The sequence below is a fragment of the Periplaneta americana genome, chromosome 6 (assembly GCF_040183065.1).
Source record: "Periplaneta americana isolate PAMFEO1 chromosome 6, P.americana_PAMFEO1_priV1, whole genome shotgun sequence".
In the NCBI taxonomy this organism is placed as follows: domain Eukaryota; kingdom Metazoa; phylum Arthropoda; class Insecta; order Blattodea; family Blattidae; genus Periplaneta; species Periplaneta americana.
In genome coordinates, this window is record NC_091122.1 from 17964250 (window position 1) to 17982734 (window position 18485).

Here is an 18485-nt window from a genome sequence, read left to right on the forward strand (position 1 = left end):
TAATATTGTATGTTAGACTTTTCTATGAAGATTGTTGTAGGATCGTGAAAACGAGATAACCAAATGTGTTACGTATTAACTAATCCACTTTCACGGAACGGTTTCTGTTACACCATTTGTGTACTTAGTAAATAACACTTGAAGGGAGAGTTCCTCGTACTGATTTGTGGCTACCGGCGGTTCTCACGAGCGACACACAGATCAGTCCGAAGAAAGCGGCGGCAGAGAAGAGTAGCATGTGACAATGTAGTATTCCCACCATTTGGACTGAAGGTGTAGCAATCACGGAGTTCTAACGTAAGTACTACACAATATTGTTTATATTGTCTTCAAGTTGTAATCTTTCAGGAGGATTTTCAATGATTTCTCGGCATAAAAGCAATGTGGTGAAGTTTCAATCAATCTTTAGTTGAGGACAGAAAATTTCTAATTATTGCTGGCGATAGTTGTCCGTAGGATTTTCTCTAATTCTAATTTCTCCAAATCCTGTTTTTCTATTTTTTATGCGCTACCAACTCAATACTGTAGGTTGTGGTTTTTCTTCTTCATTTGTCAGATTCTTCAGCTAGATAAGGCTGATGAATGTGCGCGATTATCTTTTCAGTAACCTATATTTTTGCTCTAGGATATAAATGTCTCGAATGAATAGAATTATTATTATTATTATTATTATTATTATTATTATTATTATTATTATTATTATTATTATTATTATTATTATCATCATCATCGTCACCGAATACAGTGGCATAATGTTTATCATTCTCACCTGTCATTAGGGAAGTACGGGGTTTGATCTCAGGGGCTATCCTAACATGAGTGGTTTCCGAGGTCCTTCCAGGAGAATGTTGGGATAGTACCAATCTCAAGGGCCACGATCCGACTCCTTTCCAATTCTCATTAGCTCTCATCTACTATCATAATTATCATCTTCCCGTGATAGCCTGCCACCTGTCCGATGGAGTAGCAAACTCAGCAAAACTGTGCCCCGTGGATACAACAGTGAACCATTGTAATGTGAAAAACAGCTGCAAAAATGGTATTATTATTATTATTATTATTATTATTATTATTATTATTATTATTATTATTATTATTATTATTATTATTATTAAGAGTGTTGGTTGGGAGGCCGGAGGGAAAAAGACCTTTGGGGAGGCCGAGACGTAGATGGGAGGATAATATAAAAATGGATTTGAGGGAAGTGAGATGACTGTAGAGACTGAATTAATCTTGCTCAGGATAGGGACCGATGGTGGGCTTATGTGGGGGCGGCAATGAACCTCCGGGTTCCTTAAAAGCATTTGTAAGTAAGTAGGTTATTATTATAAAAATATAGTATTGTGACCATTGTATGTAATATGTAGAGCCCGGATGTTAGGCAAAATGCCTTTTTTTTAAAGTGAGTGTATGTATGAAAGACCTATTAGAGATAAACACGTTTCCACACATTTGAGGACGATAAGCCCAATTTTTATTTTGCCTTTTTTGCTTAGTTTAGCTCCCGTTGTCTATTTTAAGGCTAAATGCCTTTTTTTTCTAGCCTTTTTACGTCGCTATTGTACATTTTCTATATTTTTAATGCATTTAAAATAAACCGCACATAAATTATATCAAAAACAAAAGAGAATGATTGTACACATTAAAAATATATATTCACCTCACACAAATATTTGCTGAGAATCCTATATGTTTCCAAGAAGTCGTAAACTTTTCTTCCTTACCGATTCCATCTTTTATGTCACTTAACAAAGATGTTCGAACAGTATAACCCTCAGCAGCGCTCAGGTCACTTTTGGGTTTACTAGCGAAAGAAAGGGGATGAGGGAAGTATTAAAAGCAAGTCTCCAGGTCCCGTTACTGTTGTCGCTTACACGCACAAGTCACGCGTACTTTGAAGTCTCTATTCCCTTCTCACTGCCCTCTTTTTTGAGACAATACATAGTCGGTTTTTCCCGATCTCTGAAAGAAAGTAGAGACAGTCCTTCTGAAATAAGTTGTTTTAAGTTTGCTCCAATCACTTCAGTAGAAGTAGAAAGATCTTTTTCCACCATGAAAAACGTCCTCTCTGACAGGCGGCTCACTATGACAGTTGACAACTTAAAAAAACATCTTGTTGTGACATGTAACCAAGGAAAGAGAGTACCGTATGGGATAGTTTATTAAGTATTTGTCTATTTTTCGTCTTTTCCATGAATAATAAATGCCTATTTCACTGTCTATTTTTAGTACTTTAGTGCCTATATGCCTGCCTATTTAACCAAAATAAATACCGAAACATCCGGGCTCTAGTAATATGGCACCTATGCTTTCTGATTCTGCACTGTGCTTACATCTGGTGGATGTTATATCAAAACATTCTAATCTGCTGTTCTGTCGTTCTGTGGATCATGTTTGCGACATTCCTTCCCTTACCGTGGTAACTATTAGGCTACGTCCATTTTCTGCTTTCCCCTTTCAAAATTCTCTTAAGAATGGTGAAAAACGGAGTGACACAAGTGGCCAACAGGCTTGAGATCATAGATTCTTCCTCACAGCCCCAAATTCCGTTGCAAAGGCGCGCGATTTTACCTATATCTTTCCATTGTTTCTCCTCCCATTTCCCCTTCTTTCATTGCGATTCATTGCAGGACTTGACTCGCACCTTATCTGCCTATTACTGGATAGACTATAGAGCATACCTGCACAAACAGCGCTCAACGAGCGCGCGCGCTCCTTCGGAGCGGGAGAGCCGTGTATACCGCTCGCCGAAACAGGAAGATACGTCAGAATGACATAGACTTGCTATAGGTAGATGAGAGGGAAACGACCACTCAGTTATCTAGTGGAGTGCAGTGTGTATTCTCAGTAACTGTTTCACGTTGCTTACCTACTGCTGCAGTACAGTATGGAGGAATCTAAAAGACGGAACATAACATTTAACATTTAACGATTTACAGCTCGAACTTATTGATCTTCAATGTGACCTAAGGGCTAAAGATCGTTTGAATAATACTACTAGCCTGGTTGAGTTTTACAAGACTAAACATTAGCAATAATATCCACGACTACACAAGCTGGCTGTGAAAATGATTGCTATGTTTGGCTGAACATTTATATTTGTGAGCAACTGTTTTCTATAATCAACTCTAATCAACTTTAATAAAGGCAGACATCGAACATCTGTAACTGATGTTTCATTACGATCAGTAGGCCTACTGTTTTTTTCAGCTGCCAACAGCATAAAACCTCGTTTTGATGTACTGATAAATAAAAATATAACAAAATGATATTGTACATTTAAGTAGCTATAGAATTTCCATTATTTCTGTAAAATAAATATTTCTTTATTAATTAATAATAGTCCAAGATAGTTTTGTAAACACTGAACGGGAATTCATTTCATGAACACTATTAATTGTACTTCCTTTTGTATACATTTTGTACGAGATCACCCCTTCTTCCAGTCCACCCTTATACAGAGCGCAGCTAATATCTGCATTCCGCTTATTAGCTGTGAGCCGGCTCGGAGAGCGCAAACCTTGTGCGGGCCTGCTATAGAGTATACTCATCATGCCAATCAATGGTAGTAGTTATCTGATCATTAAATTCATCCTAATCTAATCTAAAATTACATAAAAGTTTCATGCAACCGAAGGGAATTCTTAAATCCTCTATCACTTTTTTTGTGCTTCGCGTAAATATAAAGTAAAAACGTGTTAAATGAAGATTATGTTTATTATTATTATTATTATTATTATTATTATTATTATTATTATTATTATTATTATAATCGAGGTTCTGGTTTTCTGCGCTGTTTATTGATTCCTCTTGGCATGTCTGCAGTTCTCGCGGAGTCTTTAGTACGTATTATGTAAGGCGAGAGAAAGTTACATAGCTATGAACTTGAGTTATAATTGTAGAGACTAAAGTGAGATGGAAAAGAGTGACGAGACGAGAGAAATGCGGAAAAGCTGAAAGTAGAAGGTCAATGTGGAACCTGAAATAATAATTTGAACATCTACAAACCTCTGTTGGTTTTTTTTGTGTAGTATTAAGTAAGGCAGCATGCTGGCATCGAGTTTCTTTTTATGCGGTCCATACCAAAAACTTGTAGCCCTACATTTGTTTAATTTATATTGAGAAAGTTGAGTTAGTTGTCTCAGCTTGTTTGTTTTTTTGCCAATGTTAAAAGTAATTTAATGATAGACGACATCATGTTTTGAATTGTTAGTGACGAAAATGTCAAAAAATGAATGTTGAACATATCTCTCATTATAAATAAATCTATGGCCGCTTAATATCATCCTTGGCTTCCTTTATGACTGATGCCCAGTACTCACGATCCAGTGCTCTATTCCTCCGTCTTTTGACCACCAGTTCCCCCAGATTCTTTTCTTCTTGTGCCCTCCAATTTTCTTTCAAACATCTTTTTCACCATCCTCTCATTGTTCATCCTGATAACTAGAGATGAAACATTTGCTATCTTGGACGCGAAGTTGCCATACAATGTAACTGACTGTGGACTCTTCTTAGCACAAACGCAGATTTTAGGTATGAAAATGAAGTACAGTTAGATTAAACACGAAATATGCATGCTGTGCGAAACATCTAAGCTGATGTGTAGGCTACAGCTGCCTCTTCGAAGCTCCGCGGCTGTCAGCTTCTTGAAATGATGACGCAACAATCGAACGTAGTGAGAAAACATTAATTCAACCGTTGCTTTCGAGATTATACATTCGTGGGTTTCTTTTATTTCAATAACAATTTTTAAATGCGAATTTATTTTAATTCTTTCGTGATAGTTTAGAAGTGAATGCCGTATCGTCTATAAAGCCTTTTTTATTTTGATACTTTAGATAACATTATTTTAAATTATTTTGTTACATTGCAGTCTACCATACATCTATACTAATAATAAATCTGTAGCCGAAATTTTTCTGGTAATTTTCGATTTTCCAAAAATAATTGGTCCTAACATATATAATTAACCACCCTGAAACCGAAAATCGCTTTTTTGAAATTTTTGTTTGTATGTCTGTCTGTCTGTCTGTCTGTCTGTCTGTCTGTCTGTCTGCATGTTTGTTACCTTTTCACGCGATAATGGCTGAACGGATTTCGATGAAAATTGGAATATAAATTAAGTTCGTTGTAACTTAGATTTTAGGCTATATGGCATTCAAAATACATTATTTAAAAGGGGGGTTATAAGGGGGCCTGAATTAAATAAATCGAAATATCTCGCTTATTATTGATTTTTGTGAAAAATGTTACATGACAAACGTTACTTCAAAAATAATTTTCGATAAGTTTTATTCTTTGAAAAATTTTGATAGGACTGATATTTAATGAGATAAATTAGTTTTAAAATTAAAATAACTGCCATCTAAGGCCGTATAATGAATTAAAAAACAAATGACTTTGTCTATAAGGGGCCTTGGACAGCAACAATCGAAAGCTATGAAAGGTAGCCTACAGAGAATGTTTCTGTGTTTGTATGAAGTAATATCGGAAGCTAAATTAACCGATTTGTATAAGTAATTATTATTTCACCATTGGAAAGTGTAGTTTCTCTAGATGGACATAATGCTATAATGTTATTACAGTAACTTCTGATATAATATAATATAATATAATATAATATAATATAATATAATATAATATAATATAATATAATATAATATAATATAATATAATTTAAGTTATTTGAAGGGTTCAGAACCACAGTGGGCCAAGCGCCATTTACTGAATACGTAGAAAACAAGAGTTAAAATTAAGTTATTACCATAATTCAATGGAAACCTATAACAAGTAAAATAAAATATACACATTAAATCTAAATGATGTCACTCTTCATTAAACTGTGGTTGAATGTAATAAAAATTAAGAAACATGTTAAAGGAATTGTCATTGCACCAAATGAGTGTCTCTGGACCAAAATGATCGCATTTTAATTATTAAAATTCAATTTAAATTAAGTAACATATTGAACGATTTATCCTTCTATCAAACACGAATGTTCCCTGGATCAAATTTCCTATTTTAATTATGTAATTACTTTATATTTATTTCTAACGGGTGCAGCGGAGCGCACGGGTACGGCTAGTATGATAATAAAAATGTAGGCTGTGTTCGAAATTGAAACATATTACAGTACAAAATAAATAATGAATTTAATCGTATGTGTTAATATAAAAAGTAGTGATTGTGTTTGCTTTTACGTTAAATTATTTGATTACCTGTTACACCACAGATCTTTATGGTAAGCCTGGACCATAGACAACTCCCACAAACTTTGACCTCCGCGTAACTATACTTAGTATTTAGTATTTATTTATTTAACCTGGTAGAGATAAGACGGTCAGGCCTTCTCTGCCCCTCTACCAGGAGATTCCAATTACAATATGAACAATAACATTACAATTAGTATTAAATTTACAATTACAATAAAATCAAAGTACGAAAAGATTACCTGAATAATTAAAGCTAGATAATTTATCATAGAGAAACAAAACATTATATTATATATTTACTGAATTACAAATTAAATCTAGAATAACAAAATTGTATAGTGATGAAATTACTGAATATTGAAATATTTTGTGATAGATTAAAGAAACTATTTACAAGAAATCAATTACTGACCAAGTGCCTAGTAAGTTTTCGTTTGAATTCAATTTTATTTCGACAGTCCCTGATGCTAGCAGGTAGCGAATTCGTTCCATAATGTCTGACAGGAGATGTAAACATTGCCGGCAGAGGAGAGAATTATAATTGCTATTCAACCAATGGCAGAGGTCTCATTCCACACTTGACTTGAAGTTGGGCGGGGGTAGAACGCTTCAGAACGCCCAACTCCAAGTCAAGCGTGGAATGGGAGCTATGCCATTGGTTGACTAGTAATTAAGGGCCGTATTCATAGACATTCTTAGCGCGGGCTTCCGGTGGATGATCAGCGAACTAACGTTTTTCGTATTCATAAACCAATGTTAGAGATATAATATGATATGAATCCTGTACAAGTAACCAGTCGATAGCCGGGGCTACTTTAGCACGCTCGTAGCGCGGACTAGCGAAATATCTATGAATAGCGCCCTATACTTCTCTCCTCCTCTGCTGGCAATGTTTACTTCTTTTACCAGAGATTATGGAACGAAGTATAGTCAGGCGTTCGTAGAGAAAAATCGCCTGGAAATATTAAATTTTAAATTGTTAACTGCCTCCCATTGGTGGTAGCCCAGAAGGACTCAGTATCCTACATGAATGTTAAAATATTAAATGTTTACATAAATTTTGTGGACAGAAAATTAGAATAAACATATATAAATTATAAAGTGAAGAAAAATAAATTAAACAAAATGAATATGATGACTCAGAATTTGACAAGAGCGTTTCAAAACTGAAGTTATGATGTCAATAGTATGTGTCTGTGGTAGTTCGAAAGTCTTCCTGAAGCTTTAAATACTTAAAAATATGGTATTTTTTCGTGCCTAAAAACAACTTGAAGGAGAAATAAATTATTAAAAAAAGACCAAGAATTATGATTTTACAAGAGGAGATTAATCAAACCAAGATTGAGAATTTTTTTACATAATGTGGTTCAGTATAGCCCACATTTTTATGCTCGACCATGCCGAAATGTAGTAATTATACACCTGGTAGCAGCCCTTTAATGGACCTCATTAAAGTATACCTATTCATTAAAGTTCAGGTGTTCCACCAATCAGAAAACACCATTGTAGCAATATGAAAGCACAAGTATCGATTATTCTCGGATATGCAATCGAAAGACAACTAGCGAAACGTCACGGAGGCTGGAAATCCAATACTGTCGCAGAAGGTTATGTTCTGTTACTATAATAATTAGCGTTAATTGTAAATAATATTCAAATAAATTCAATTTGTCAACTCGTTTTTCAATGTCTAAATCAATTTCAAGGTTATATCAACATTAATTTTTATTTTACTCTCTAGATTATATCAAGGTCAATGACATTTGTTTCTCGGAAAAAAATCAATACTTTCGCGTCTGCGCACATCTCACAATTTACGAGATACTGCACAAGGTCAGTTCCGCTCCCCAGTCAGATAAGAATAACATGAATACTTATGAATAATTTCAAGTTAGAAATATGGTCGAGCATAAAAAGTCGTATGAAACTTGCCTATAATGGTAATTAAGGCGCTCGTTTCATAAACATACTCGCGTCTTAATTACTACCATTATGGGCTCGTTGCATAATGTACTATGCACGTATACCCCTAACACCCCATGTAGGCCTATTATTAGTATTACCGGTACTTTATTGTAGATTTTAGCGCTTCCAATAATTAACTTCATCATTCGTCCCATTATGTCGTTAGGCATCATGTCCACCACTTTCTTTCCAGCCCAACAGTAATTAAAGAAAAATAACACAAGAAAAAATGCATTTTATACAGAAAATTAAGTTTTCTGCACCAATTAGAATAATTCATTTTATCCCACTTTATTCCATTATCATTCTATAGCATTCGTCGCGGCAGGCAACGCAAAAATGGGGTTGGTCTAGGGACCAGTACCCTGCTTGAAACCTGGATGCTCAGCGAACCTTAATGTAGTCAGCTGGTATGTGTTGGGAGTCAGTGTAGAAGTTCTTTCGGATGGACGTAGCACTAGTGTTTGGGCCCTGATCCACCGGCACTTGGTCCACTATGTACCGTACATGACTAATTATGACTTTGTATTTCAGGTACAGTAAATAGCGATTTCACCAATTCTAACCGAAGGGGAGAAGCTAGGTGGATTGCATTTCCTGAGTGTATTGCGTGATTCGTTCCTCCCTGCATTCCTGGAGCTGTCTGTAGTCGGTCGTTAAGATGATCGTCGTTTTCTCTTGCAGGAAGGACGTGTTAATACTACGAGACACATTCACGCCTGCGCTGTACATGCGTCATTGCAGAACTTTCTAGCCATAATTTTCTGCGTGCGTAAACAGAGCGAATGTATTAAGATTCATTGGGCAGTTTCATTTCTTAGTCTCGTTTCCTGGTCTACGCAACCAGAGAATTTCGCTTACAATGTTTACATTGTCGATTTGGTCACGTTCTTTGTGCTTTACATGGACTCGCTCTTTAAATCTATTACCCTCGGTAGCAAGCATGATAGACCTATTCTTTGGATTTAATAGCAACCGTTTTGAACACAGAAGATAACTTTCATGTTTATTTTAGATATGGGGTTAATTAAAATTACCAAAAGGATGGATTCTCGAATTTAAAAAAAGTATACTCAATTATTTTAAGAGCATGGACTCACTATACTTGTTTTTTTGAAAGACGGGACATGACAGGAGCGTTGCGACCGGAAAAACAACTGAAAGTCACATAGCGTGGTAGGTCTGTTGCTATGGTAACAACGGTTGAGTTGCCAAACTTACACTTCCCACGTGGCCAGTGCTTGATAGCTCTCTTGGCGATATTTATTGTGTACACAATGTTAGCATTGGCACGTTTCGTCTTTGATTCTCTGTCGATTTTTCTATTGTTTTCTTACCTTCGCGTCAATTGTCAATTAATGTTTTAACGTCAGCCATCTTAACGACAATTGCTAGCTTCCACTAACTGGCAGCGTGGTAGACCATATTGGCAACATGGCACTGTAGTTCCAAGCTCGGCCGCTTAACTGCCATGTCCCATCTTTCAAAAAAACAAGTATAGGTGCTTTCTGTTGTTTCTGCTGAAAACTACATAATAATGGTGAATGAAATTACGAGATTAGAAAATAGTACTAGTATAGGCCTACGTGTTATAGAGTAAGGTTTATCCCTCTGACAACTATAAAATAATGTATTGCGATGAATATGTGTTATACGTATGTACGTATACACATCAATTTACGTTTGAAGTATTATAATACCAAAAGGTATAGTATAGCCTACTATCGGTTCGACGTATTACAGGTGCTAATCAAGAGAAGAAAACCAAAAAGAAGCTTATACTTATAAAATGTAAAAAGTTACGAAAATAATATTCAAAAACACTGTTACCAGAATTTTTTTCGCCTGGAAGTTAAATACGTTGCGTAGCTACATTATACTTCAGTTTGTAAATTCTCGGAAGTATTTACAGAAATAATTTTAATGTAGTTTAAAATCTTGCCATAATGGCCCTAATGGTTATGATTTGTTTTAGCGTTTACCTGAGGGTCACTAGAATGAAACGGTAAAAGTTTCTCGTAACAATGACCCAACTCCATTTTGGATGCTGATAACAGTAATAACTTTAATATCTATGGTGTAGGCTATTTTATAGGAACATATTACCACAGTCTAGTAAGTTATATACAGTCGCGAAGCTCAATACGTAGTAAATATGCATCCATAGATAGTTGCTAACCACTAGGATTGCTAATATCTCCTCATTACAGACAATGCGAAATAGTACCGGCACAGTCAATTGTTCCTAGCACCCTCACAACTCAAGCTTCGTGACTGTATATACTACAAGACTGTGATATTATATTGTCTATAAGTGAAAGATGAAAGACTATCTAGTCAAAAATGATAATTGTTTTATTCCAAAAATAAAACTGATGCTCATCGTAAATGTAGCGTATATAGATTAACTATTATCTCTGATCACATACTTATATGAGTAGGGCTATTATGCAACTCCAAATATCTAATCACGATAAAGAAATCAGCTGTAAAATACCGATATTTTATTAAATAGGTACCAAAACCTTTGATAATTTATTTATTACCGGTATTAGAATTTCATATCTCCAACTAGAAATATAGTGTTGGAATTAATTTACGAAAGTAATATGTAATTTCCGACATACGACAGTATTTTAATGGGGGTGCGATGTGTTTTCAGAAGGTCGATTATAATTAATATGCCTCCAATTGTCTCATTTCTTCCCATTCGTACTTCCCGTTCCTGTAGATTTCTCTTAAATTGGCCTATTACAAATTCAGCTTGCTATGAGATATATTTATTGTAATTAGATATATTTCGAGTTGCACAATAATTAATCTACATGCCCTCCATTTACGATGAGCACCATTTTGTTCGAAGAAATATACGTACAATTGTTTTGGAAGCGATGATTCTCATTAGTACAAAGTGCATCCGCTTGGTAGCGCTAGATGTCTCGATACAAGGAGCAACGGACTGAAAATTAAGAGTTGGAAGAGGTATTCAGACTAGCTTTAGTGATTGTATCACAGTCTACTATACAGGGTGTTTAAAAAATACGGGGCATAATTTCAGGTATGTATTTCCCACATGTAGACAATCAAAATAGTTCATTATAACATGTGTCCGGAAATGCTTCATTTCCGAGTTATGGCCTTCACAACATTGAAATTCACCGGAACGTTTTTCTATCCGCAGGTCATTGTCATTACAGAAGATGTTCAAAATGTCCACCTCCTGCTTGAATACAGACCTCACATCGATGTCTCATTGACCTGCGAGCACGATCCCAAACTCCAGGAGTATTGCGTATGTCCTCAGAACATGCCACAATTCGATTCCGAAGGGATTCCAAATCAGGCACCGGAGACGAATAAACCAATGATTTTAAATAGCCCCACAAGTAGAAATCGAGAGGGTTCAGATCAGGTGAGCGTGGAGGTCAAGCAATTGGACCACCTCTACCTATCCGTCGATCAGGAAACCTTCGATCCAAGTACCGGTGAGCCGTACGACTGAAGTGTGCAGGAGCGCCATCATGCAAGAAGTGAATGTGTTGACGATTGATCAGTGGAGTGTCTTCTAAAACATGAGGTATGGTGTTTTCCAGGACGTTTGTGTACGCCTGCCCCGTAAGTCTGTTTACAAGTACATGGGATCCAACTAATCGATCACCAATGATACCGGCCCACATGTTGAGGGAGAACCGCACCTGGTGATGAGATGGAACAGTTGCACGTGGGTTTTCATACGCCCATACATGCTGATTGTGGAAATTTGTTATGCCATCTCGTGTGAACTGTGCTTCATCTGTAAATAATAGGCTACTAAGGCAGGAAAGTTCGGATTTACACCACACTGCTGCAAGAACCACTGACAGATCCTAACTCGTGCAGGGTAATCTGCTGGTGACAGGGCCTGTACACGTTGCAAATGATAAGGATACAATTGATACTCTTTCAACAGTCTCCAGACAGTCGTATGAGGAACATGGACTTGCAACGCTAGCCTTCGTGTGCTGATAGAAGGAGTCATGTTCACAGCCTCCAGAATCTCCTCCTGTACTTCTGGAGTTGTAGATCTTGGTCATCCCCTTCCCAAACCAGGAGAGTTAAATTTTCCATACTCGCACAGACGGTAATGGAGATGTACAAATGTCTTCCGATCTGGACATTGTCGCTGTGGGTACCTCTCCTGGTACAAACGACGAGCCAGCGCAGCATTGCCGTCCGCCTTACCGTACATGAAGTGTATCTCTGCCAGCTCTTGATTTGAATACATGTCGCACAGTTTAACGCCTACACAACACTGAATGTAACCTTCGCCTCGGAATGAACTGTCAGAGTGCCCTCTTAATGTCTCCATTGACGGCAACGACCTGCGGAAAGAAAAACGTTCCGGTGAATTTCAATGTTGTGAAGGCCATAACTCGGAAATAAAGCATTTCCGGACACATGTTGTAATGAACTATTTTGATTGTCTACATGTGGGAAATACATACCTGAAATTATGCCCCGTATTTTTAAACACTCTGTATACAGTCACGAAGCTTGAATTTTGAGTGTGCTAGAAACAATAGACTGTGCCTATATTATTTTGCATTGCCTGTAATGAGGCGATATTAGCGATCCTAGTGGTGAGCAACTACCTAATGTATGCATATTTACTACGTATTGAGCTTCGTGACAGTATATACTAGACTGTGATTGTATGTAAATTATTCTCATAATAAACAAATAATGATTACCATACGCAACCTTTTCGCAAACGTTATTCAGTTGCAAGTAGATTACAGAATACAGGACAGATGGCAGGATATGCACGCTCTGTCATGTTCTGCACCCAGCGCAGACTTTCTGAACTTCATGTTAAGCTGAAATCTGTCTCAATTAATTTTAACCTCGTCCAAGTCTTAATTTTCAGGTTATCTCTCAATTTTTTTTTTATTTTGCCACTTATATGGCTGACATCACGGTTTATTTTTATATGGTGAAATTTTCCCCGTATTATAACCCGTTTCCATTTTCCAGGCCAGTTCCAACTTCTTATCCTACTTATATCGGTGTCATACATAAAATGACTTAGTTGTGAATAAATTAACACACACATTATTTTTATTGTGTGTAATTAAGTTACCACTGCCACCGGGTGTTGCCCACTTGCAGTGTAAATAAATACATTCATACATATCACTCTCAACATTGGATGGAAAATAAACTCCACGCACGTTCTTCATCCTTGATTTATTCTATTAGTCCTTATGAATGCGTTGTTTTCCATGTTTGATCTAATTTTAACATAGTTTGTCTCTCGTCGAGCGTCATCTGTTCCGCACCCTGGCGTGATCGTAGCCTATGTTTTATTAATGTGTCAGGCGGGAGTGTATACCTCCTGTGGTTTGAAGGGTCAATTTGTTCAAAGTTCGCTGCCGCAGTTGAACTTCCTGCTTCCTCAGCGCGCATGCCCGTATTCATATTGTACGCACGTCGCAACTTCCTCGTTGCTTTTTTCTATACGTACAAGAGTTTGATGCTCTCTTTCCCCGAGGATTTACTACGAACTATAGATTAAAGTGTAATTTCAGATAGAAAACTCGCCACGCCTTCCTAAAATTTCCATATTCTGATATCTTCCGAGGCTGAAAAAGCGCGCGGCGGTGAGTCGTTAAATACGTGAGCAGAATATAGAAAGACTAGGCTATATTTATACATTATTGTTTTGTTTTTACTGTTTATATGTACCTTTCTCTCCTGCTCTATTCTTCAGCCTCTTTCTAATCTTTACCTCTCTCCTATTTCCTCTTATTTCTCATTCTTTTTTCCAAAATATTCTCTTCAATTTCCCTTTGGAATTTACTGACTATTTCATTCTTTTCTGTGTTCCTTTTGCTTGTTTGCTTTCAACTTTCACTGTCCCTCTTATTATTCATTTTGTTTTTTCTTGTTTCTTACTTTAACTGCCTTTCTTTCCCTCGTCTTCTCCCGCTTTTCCCTCTTATTTCTTCGTTATGTCCCTCTTCACTCCTTCCTTGTCCTCTTAGTTTTTATATATTATTTTAATGTACTGAAGTACATATGATATTCCCATGCAGGTATCCTGCGTCATTACACGATGAAAGAGTAATGGATGCCCGGGTTCGATTCCCGGTCGGGGAAGTTACCTGGTTGAGGTTTTTCCGGGGTTTTCCCTCAACCAAATATGAGCAAATGCTGGGTAACTTTCGGTGCTGGACCCCGGACTCATTTCACCGGCATTATCACCTTCATCTCATTCACACGCTAAATAACCTTAGATGTTGATAAAGCGTCGTAAAATAACCTACTGAAAAAAAAGAAAGAGTAATGGAACGGAGAAAAATTCTCTCCGGCACCGGGATTTGAACCCGGGTTTTCAGCTCTACGTGCTGATGCTTTATCCACTAAGCCACACCGGATATCCACCCCGACGCCGGACAGAATCGTCTCAGATTAAGTTCCAACTCTTGGGTTCCCTCTAGTGGCCGCCCTCCATTACTCTTTCAGCTCTTAGTTTTTATTTATTTATTCTCTCTTCTTTATCTCTACTCTTTCTTCATTCTCTCTTTTCCCATTTCACGCTTGCCTTACTTTGTCTTCTCTTCTCCATATTTGCATCTCTTTCCTCGCTTTCCTTGGTGTGTTTTTTGTCTTGGTTTATTGTAATTGGTCTCCAGCTTCTTTGAATTAATTTTCTCTACTTGTTTTCCCTTTTCAGGCAACCCTCCCAGCAAGATGTCGATTCTGATACTAGCTTTCGTCCTATGCTGCTCCCATACACACGCTGACCCCCTCCGGAACGAACTCCTGTCCGAAGAGTACGACTTCGTCGTGGTTGGCGGAGGCTCGGCAGGAGCCGTGGTTGCTAACCGGCTGTCCGAGATCACCGGCTGGACCGTGCTCCTCCTGGAGGCTGGGGGCGACGAGAAGATGATATCGCAGGTAGACCACAGCGTGTTTCTGCACAGTGCTGATTCTGTTTTCGGTGTGGTTTCATGGATGAATATATAATAGGATGCGAAACTTACCGAGTTTCCCGTAACACATACTAGAGGCGCTGTTGTAGAAAATGATCTTGCTGCCACCTGTTAGAGGGAGGGGCGTTATTACATCTAGCAGCGCACCAAGTAACGAAAAGAGTAATAAATTACTCCATGCATTTAGCAGCGCACCTGGTGAAGAAAATGTTAAACTGTGCAGAAAGTATTCCCTCCCGCCCTCATAGATATTCAAAACTAACCCAATTTAAAATAAAACATTTACATTTTTATTCCTCAAAGCAGCTTCTACTAAAAATTCTTACCGGAGTCAGCAGGAAAGATACGATCTATTTTATACTACCCAGTTAAAATATAACCAGACAGAGACAAAAAAAATAAAGCAAAAGGTTAGATAATTGGGATTGTATTCTTTGGGTATTAATTGTACAGCGCAATTGAAAAGTCTGCAAGAACTACTTAGGTAGTTCAATTCATTATATTACTTTACAATACATTCAACAACACTATTTTTACAACGTCCATAAACATCACTGTTTAACATGCACTGCTTATACACACACGTAATATCACTTTATGTTCACTTATTAGCAACAAGTTTCTGTCTGCCATCTTGGCTCCTCGTCGAGTCTTCGTCGAGTCTTCGAGCAATATCTCGAACGGATAAATAGAGAACTCTGGGTAATGTACCCAACACGTAGTTCTAATGTTCACCACCTACGACGTTGGGCGCTGATCATCTTATTTCAGCTCCCCACTGCCAGATGGTGCTGCCCGCAGTTTCGCACCCTATTATATATTTATCCATGGTGGTTTGGTTCACTCCATGCCTCGCGTGGTGCAGGTGCCGCTGCTGGTGTCGTACACGATCCCCACGGCGCTCAACTGGGGGTACCGCGCCGAGCCGACGCCGGGGGTCTGCCAGGGCCTGCGGGACGCGCGCTGCGTGTGGCCGCGCGGCAAGGTGCTGGGGGGCACCAGCGTCATCAACTACATGCTGTACACGAGGGGCAGCCGCCACGACTACGACCGCTGGCAGACGGCCGGCAACCCCGGCTGGGGCTACCAACACGTCCTCAAGTACTTCCTCAAGGTGCTTCTGCTCCTTCGGATTCTCTTAATCCTCTTCTCTTTCGCTTTCCTGTTCTTCTCCACCTGCTCGTATCCTTTCTGAATCTCCTTCTGTTCCTATCTTTAATGAATCTTCTTCTGTTTGTCCCTTTTTAATCTCCTTCTGCTCTTGACCCTTCTTAATCTTCTTCATCTTGTCCTTTATTAATCTTCCTCTGCTTCAGTTCCTTCTTAATCTTCTTCTGCCCCTATCCCCACTTAATCTTCTTCTGCTCCAGTTCCCTCTTAATCTTCTTCTGCCCCTATTCCCACTTAATCTTCTTCAGCTTGTCCTTTATTAATCTTCTTCTACTCCAGTTCCTTCTTAATCTTTTTCTGCTCCTATCCCCACTTAATCTTCTTCTGCTCCAGTTTCCTCTTAATCTTCTTCTGCTCCAGTTCCCTCTTAATCTTCTTCTGCCCCTATCCCCACTTAATCTTCTTCAGCTTGTCCTTTATTAATCTTCTTCTGCTCCAGTTCCTTCTTATCTTCTTCTGCTCCAGTTCCCTCTTAACCTTCTTCTGCACCTATCCCCACTTAATCTTCTTCTGCTCCAGTTCCCTCTTAATCTTCTTCTGCTCCAGTTCCTTCTTAATCTTCTTCTGCTCCAGTTCCCTCTTAATCTTCTGCTCCTATCCTCACTTAATCTTCTTCTGCTCCTCTCCCTTCTAAATCTTCCTCTGCCAATGTCCCTACTTAATCTCCTTCTGTTCCTGTCTCTTCTTAATGTATTTCTACCTCATCCCTAATTAATTTTCTTCAGTTCTTTTCTCTTCTTAATTTTCTTCTGCTCCTCTTCCTCAATCTTCTTCTGCTTCTCTCCCTTCTTAATCTTCTTCTGATTCTCTGCTTGCTAATCTTTATCTTTTCCATTCTCTACTTTACCTTCTGTTCCTCTCTCTTATCATTATTCTGCTCTACTTTCTTAATTTTCTTAAGTTCTTCCCTTCTTCTTCATCCTTAATCTTTTTCTGCTCCTCTCCCTTCCTAATATCCTTCTGCTCTACTCTCTTCTCTCCTTAATTTTCTTCTGATTCTCTCCCGCCTTAATCTTTTTCTGCTCCTCTCCCTTAATCTCCTTCTGATCCTCTCTCTTATAAATCTTCTTCTACTTCTCTTTCGTCTTAGTCTTCTTTTAATCTTGAAATATTTTAATATACTAAAATAATGCAACTTTACAACAAATAATCGGTCTGTATTAAATTTGTTGGCCTGATTTTCTTGCAGTCTGAAGATCAGAAGAACCCTTATCTAGCCCGCACTCCGTATCACGCATCTGGCGGCCCTGTAACTATCAGCGAATCACCATTTCGAACACCCCTATCTGCAGCCTTCCTGCAAGCCGCTAGCTCCATGGGCTACGCCATACGTGACACGAACGGCGAACATCAGGAAGGATTTCAGTTCATTCAGGTAAGGAGATGTGACTTCAACTCTCTAGAGCACGGCCTCGCTTTTAAATTATATGTGAAGTAGCTCAGTCGGTTGTGCAATTTCAACATCGGGCGAAAGCAAAGTATTTTGCGCTTCTTTCAAGTACACTCTTATGTGTTCTTACTCTGAGGTCAAATAACCGGTAACAGAAAAGGACGAATTGGAACTGTTCTAACCATTCGCTCCCATAATAATAGCAAATAAGGAAGAGGAAAAAAAGGAAGGAAAAAAAAACTGTTATTGGATCCGTTATACCAGGGTTGCCACTCGTCCCGAATTTCCGGGACTTTCCCGAATCTGAGCAAAATGTACAGAATGAAAGTCTTTTGGGGCGCGGAAAATCCCGAATTCAGTTTGTTCTCCATGAATTAATTTTATTTTAATACTAAGGAATGGATTTTAGTCGATTTAAAGAGTTTCGTCAGAGGAAAAAATGATTCTGTCGGCAACATTGTTTACGTTCTGCAGCTATTATAAACCTATTAGTAGAATTAACAGAAATATTGTTCTAATAATTGTTCATATTATAATTCTTGATGTATATTTATTTTGCAGTTGCTGTTGGTACTTGTCAGTTGGTGTTGTATTACCACTAGTGGCTTGTGCAGCAAATGCTGCAAACTAAATTCATTAGACGTTCAAATAAACATTTTTCAGATTTATTCTCAATGGAGAATACCAGACATTCTGAAAGTTATTTGCTTCCATAATAATGAAAGATACTCTCTCTCGAGCCAATACTGAAGAGAACCACGCATATACAGAGTG

The 18485-nt window shown here is 37.9% G+C and overlaps 1 protein-coding gene across 2 annotated transcripts in view; it reads left to right on the forward strand.

The window, feature by feature from the left end:
- Positions 1–18485, forward strand: part of LOC138701076 (glucose dehydrogenase [FAD, quinone]-like) — a 47286-nt gene continuing 28801 nt past the window's right edge. Inside the window, exons 1-4 of one of the 2 annotated variants that reach the window (XM_069827633.1) lie at positions 3–297; positions 14893–15116; positions 16017–16265; positions 17511–17696. In XM_069827633.1, the coding sequence (XP_069683734.1) occupies positions 14910–15116; positions 16017–16265; positions 17511–17696 (642 nt within the window). In that variant the 5' untranslated portion in view covers positions 3–297; positions 14893–14909. Of the gene's footprint in view, positions 298–14892; positions 15117–16016; positions 16266–17510; positions 17697–18485 lie in introns of both variants that reach the window. The other variant, XM_069827634.1, reaches the window with a different exon arrangement.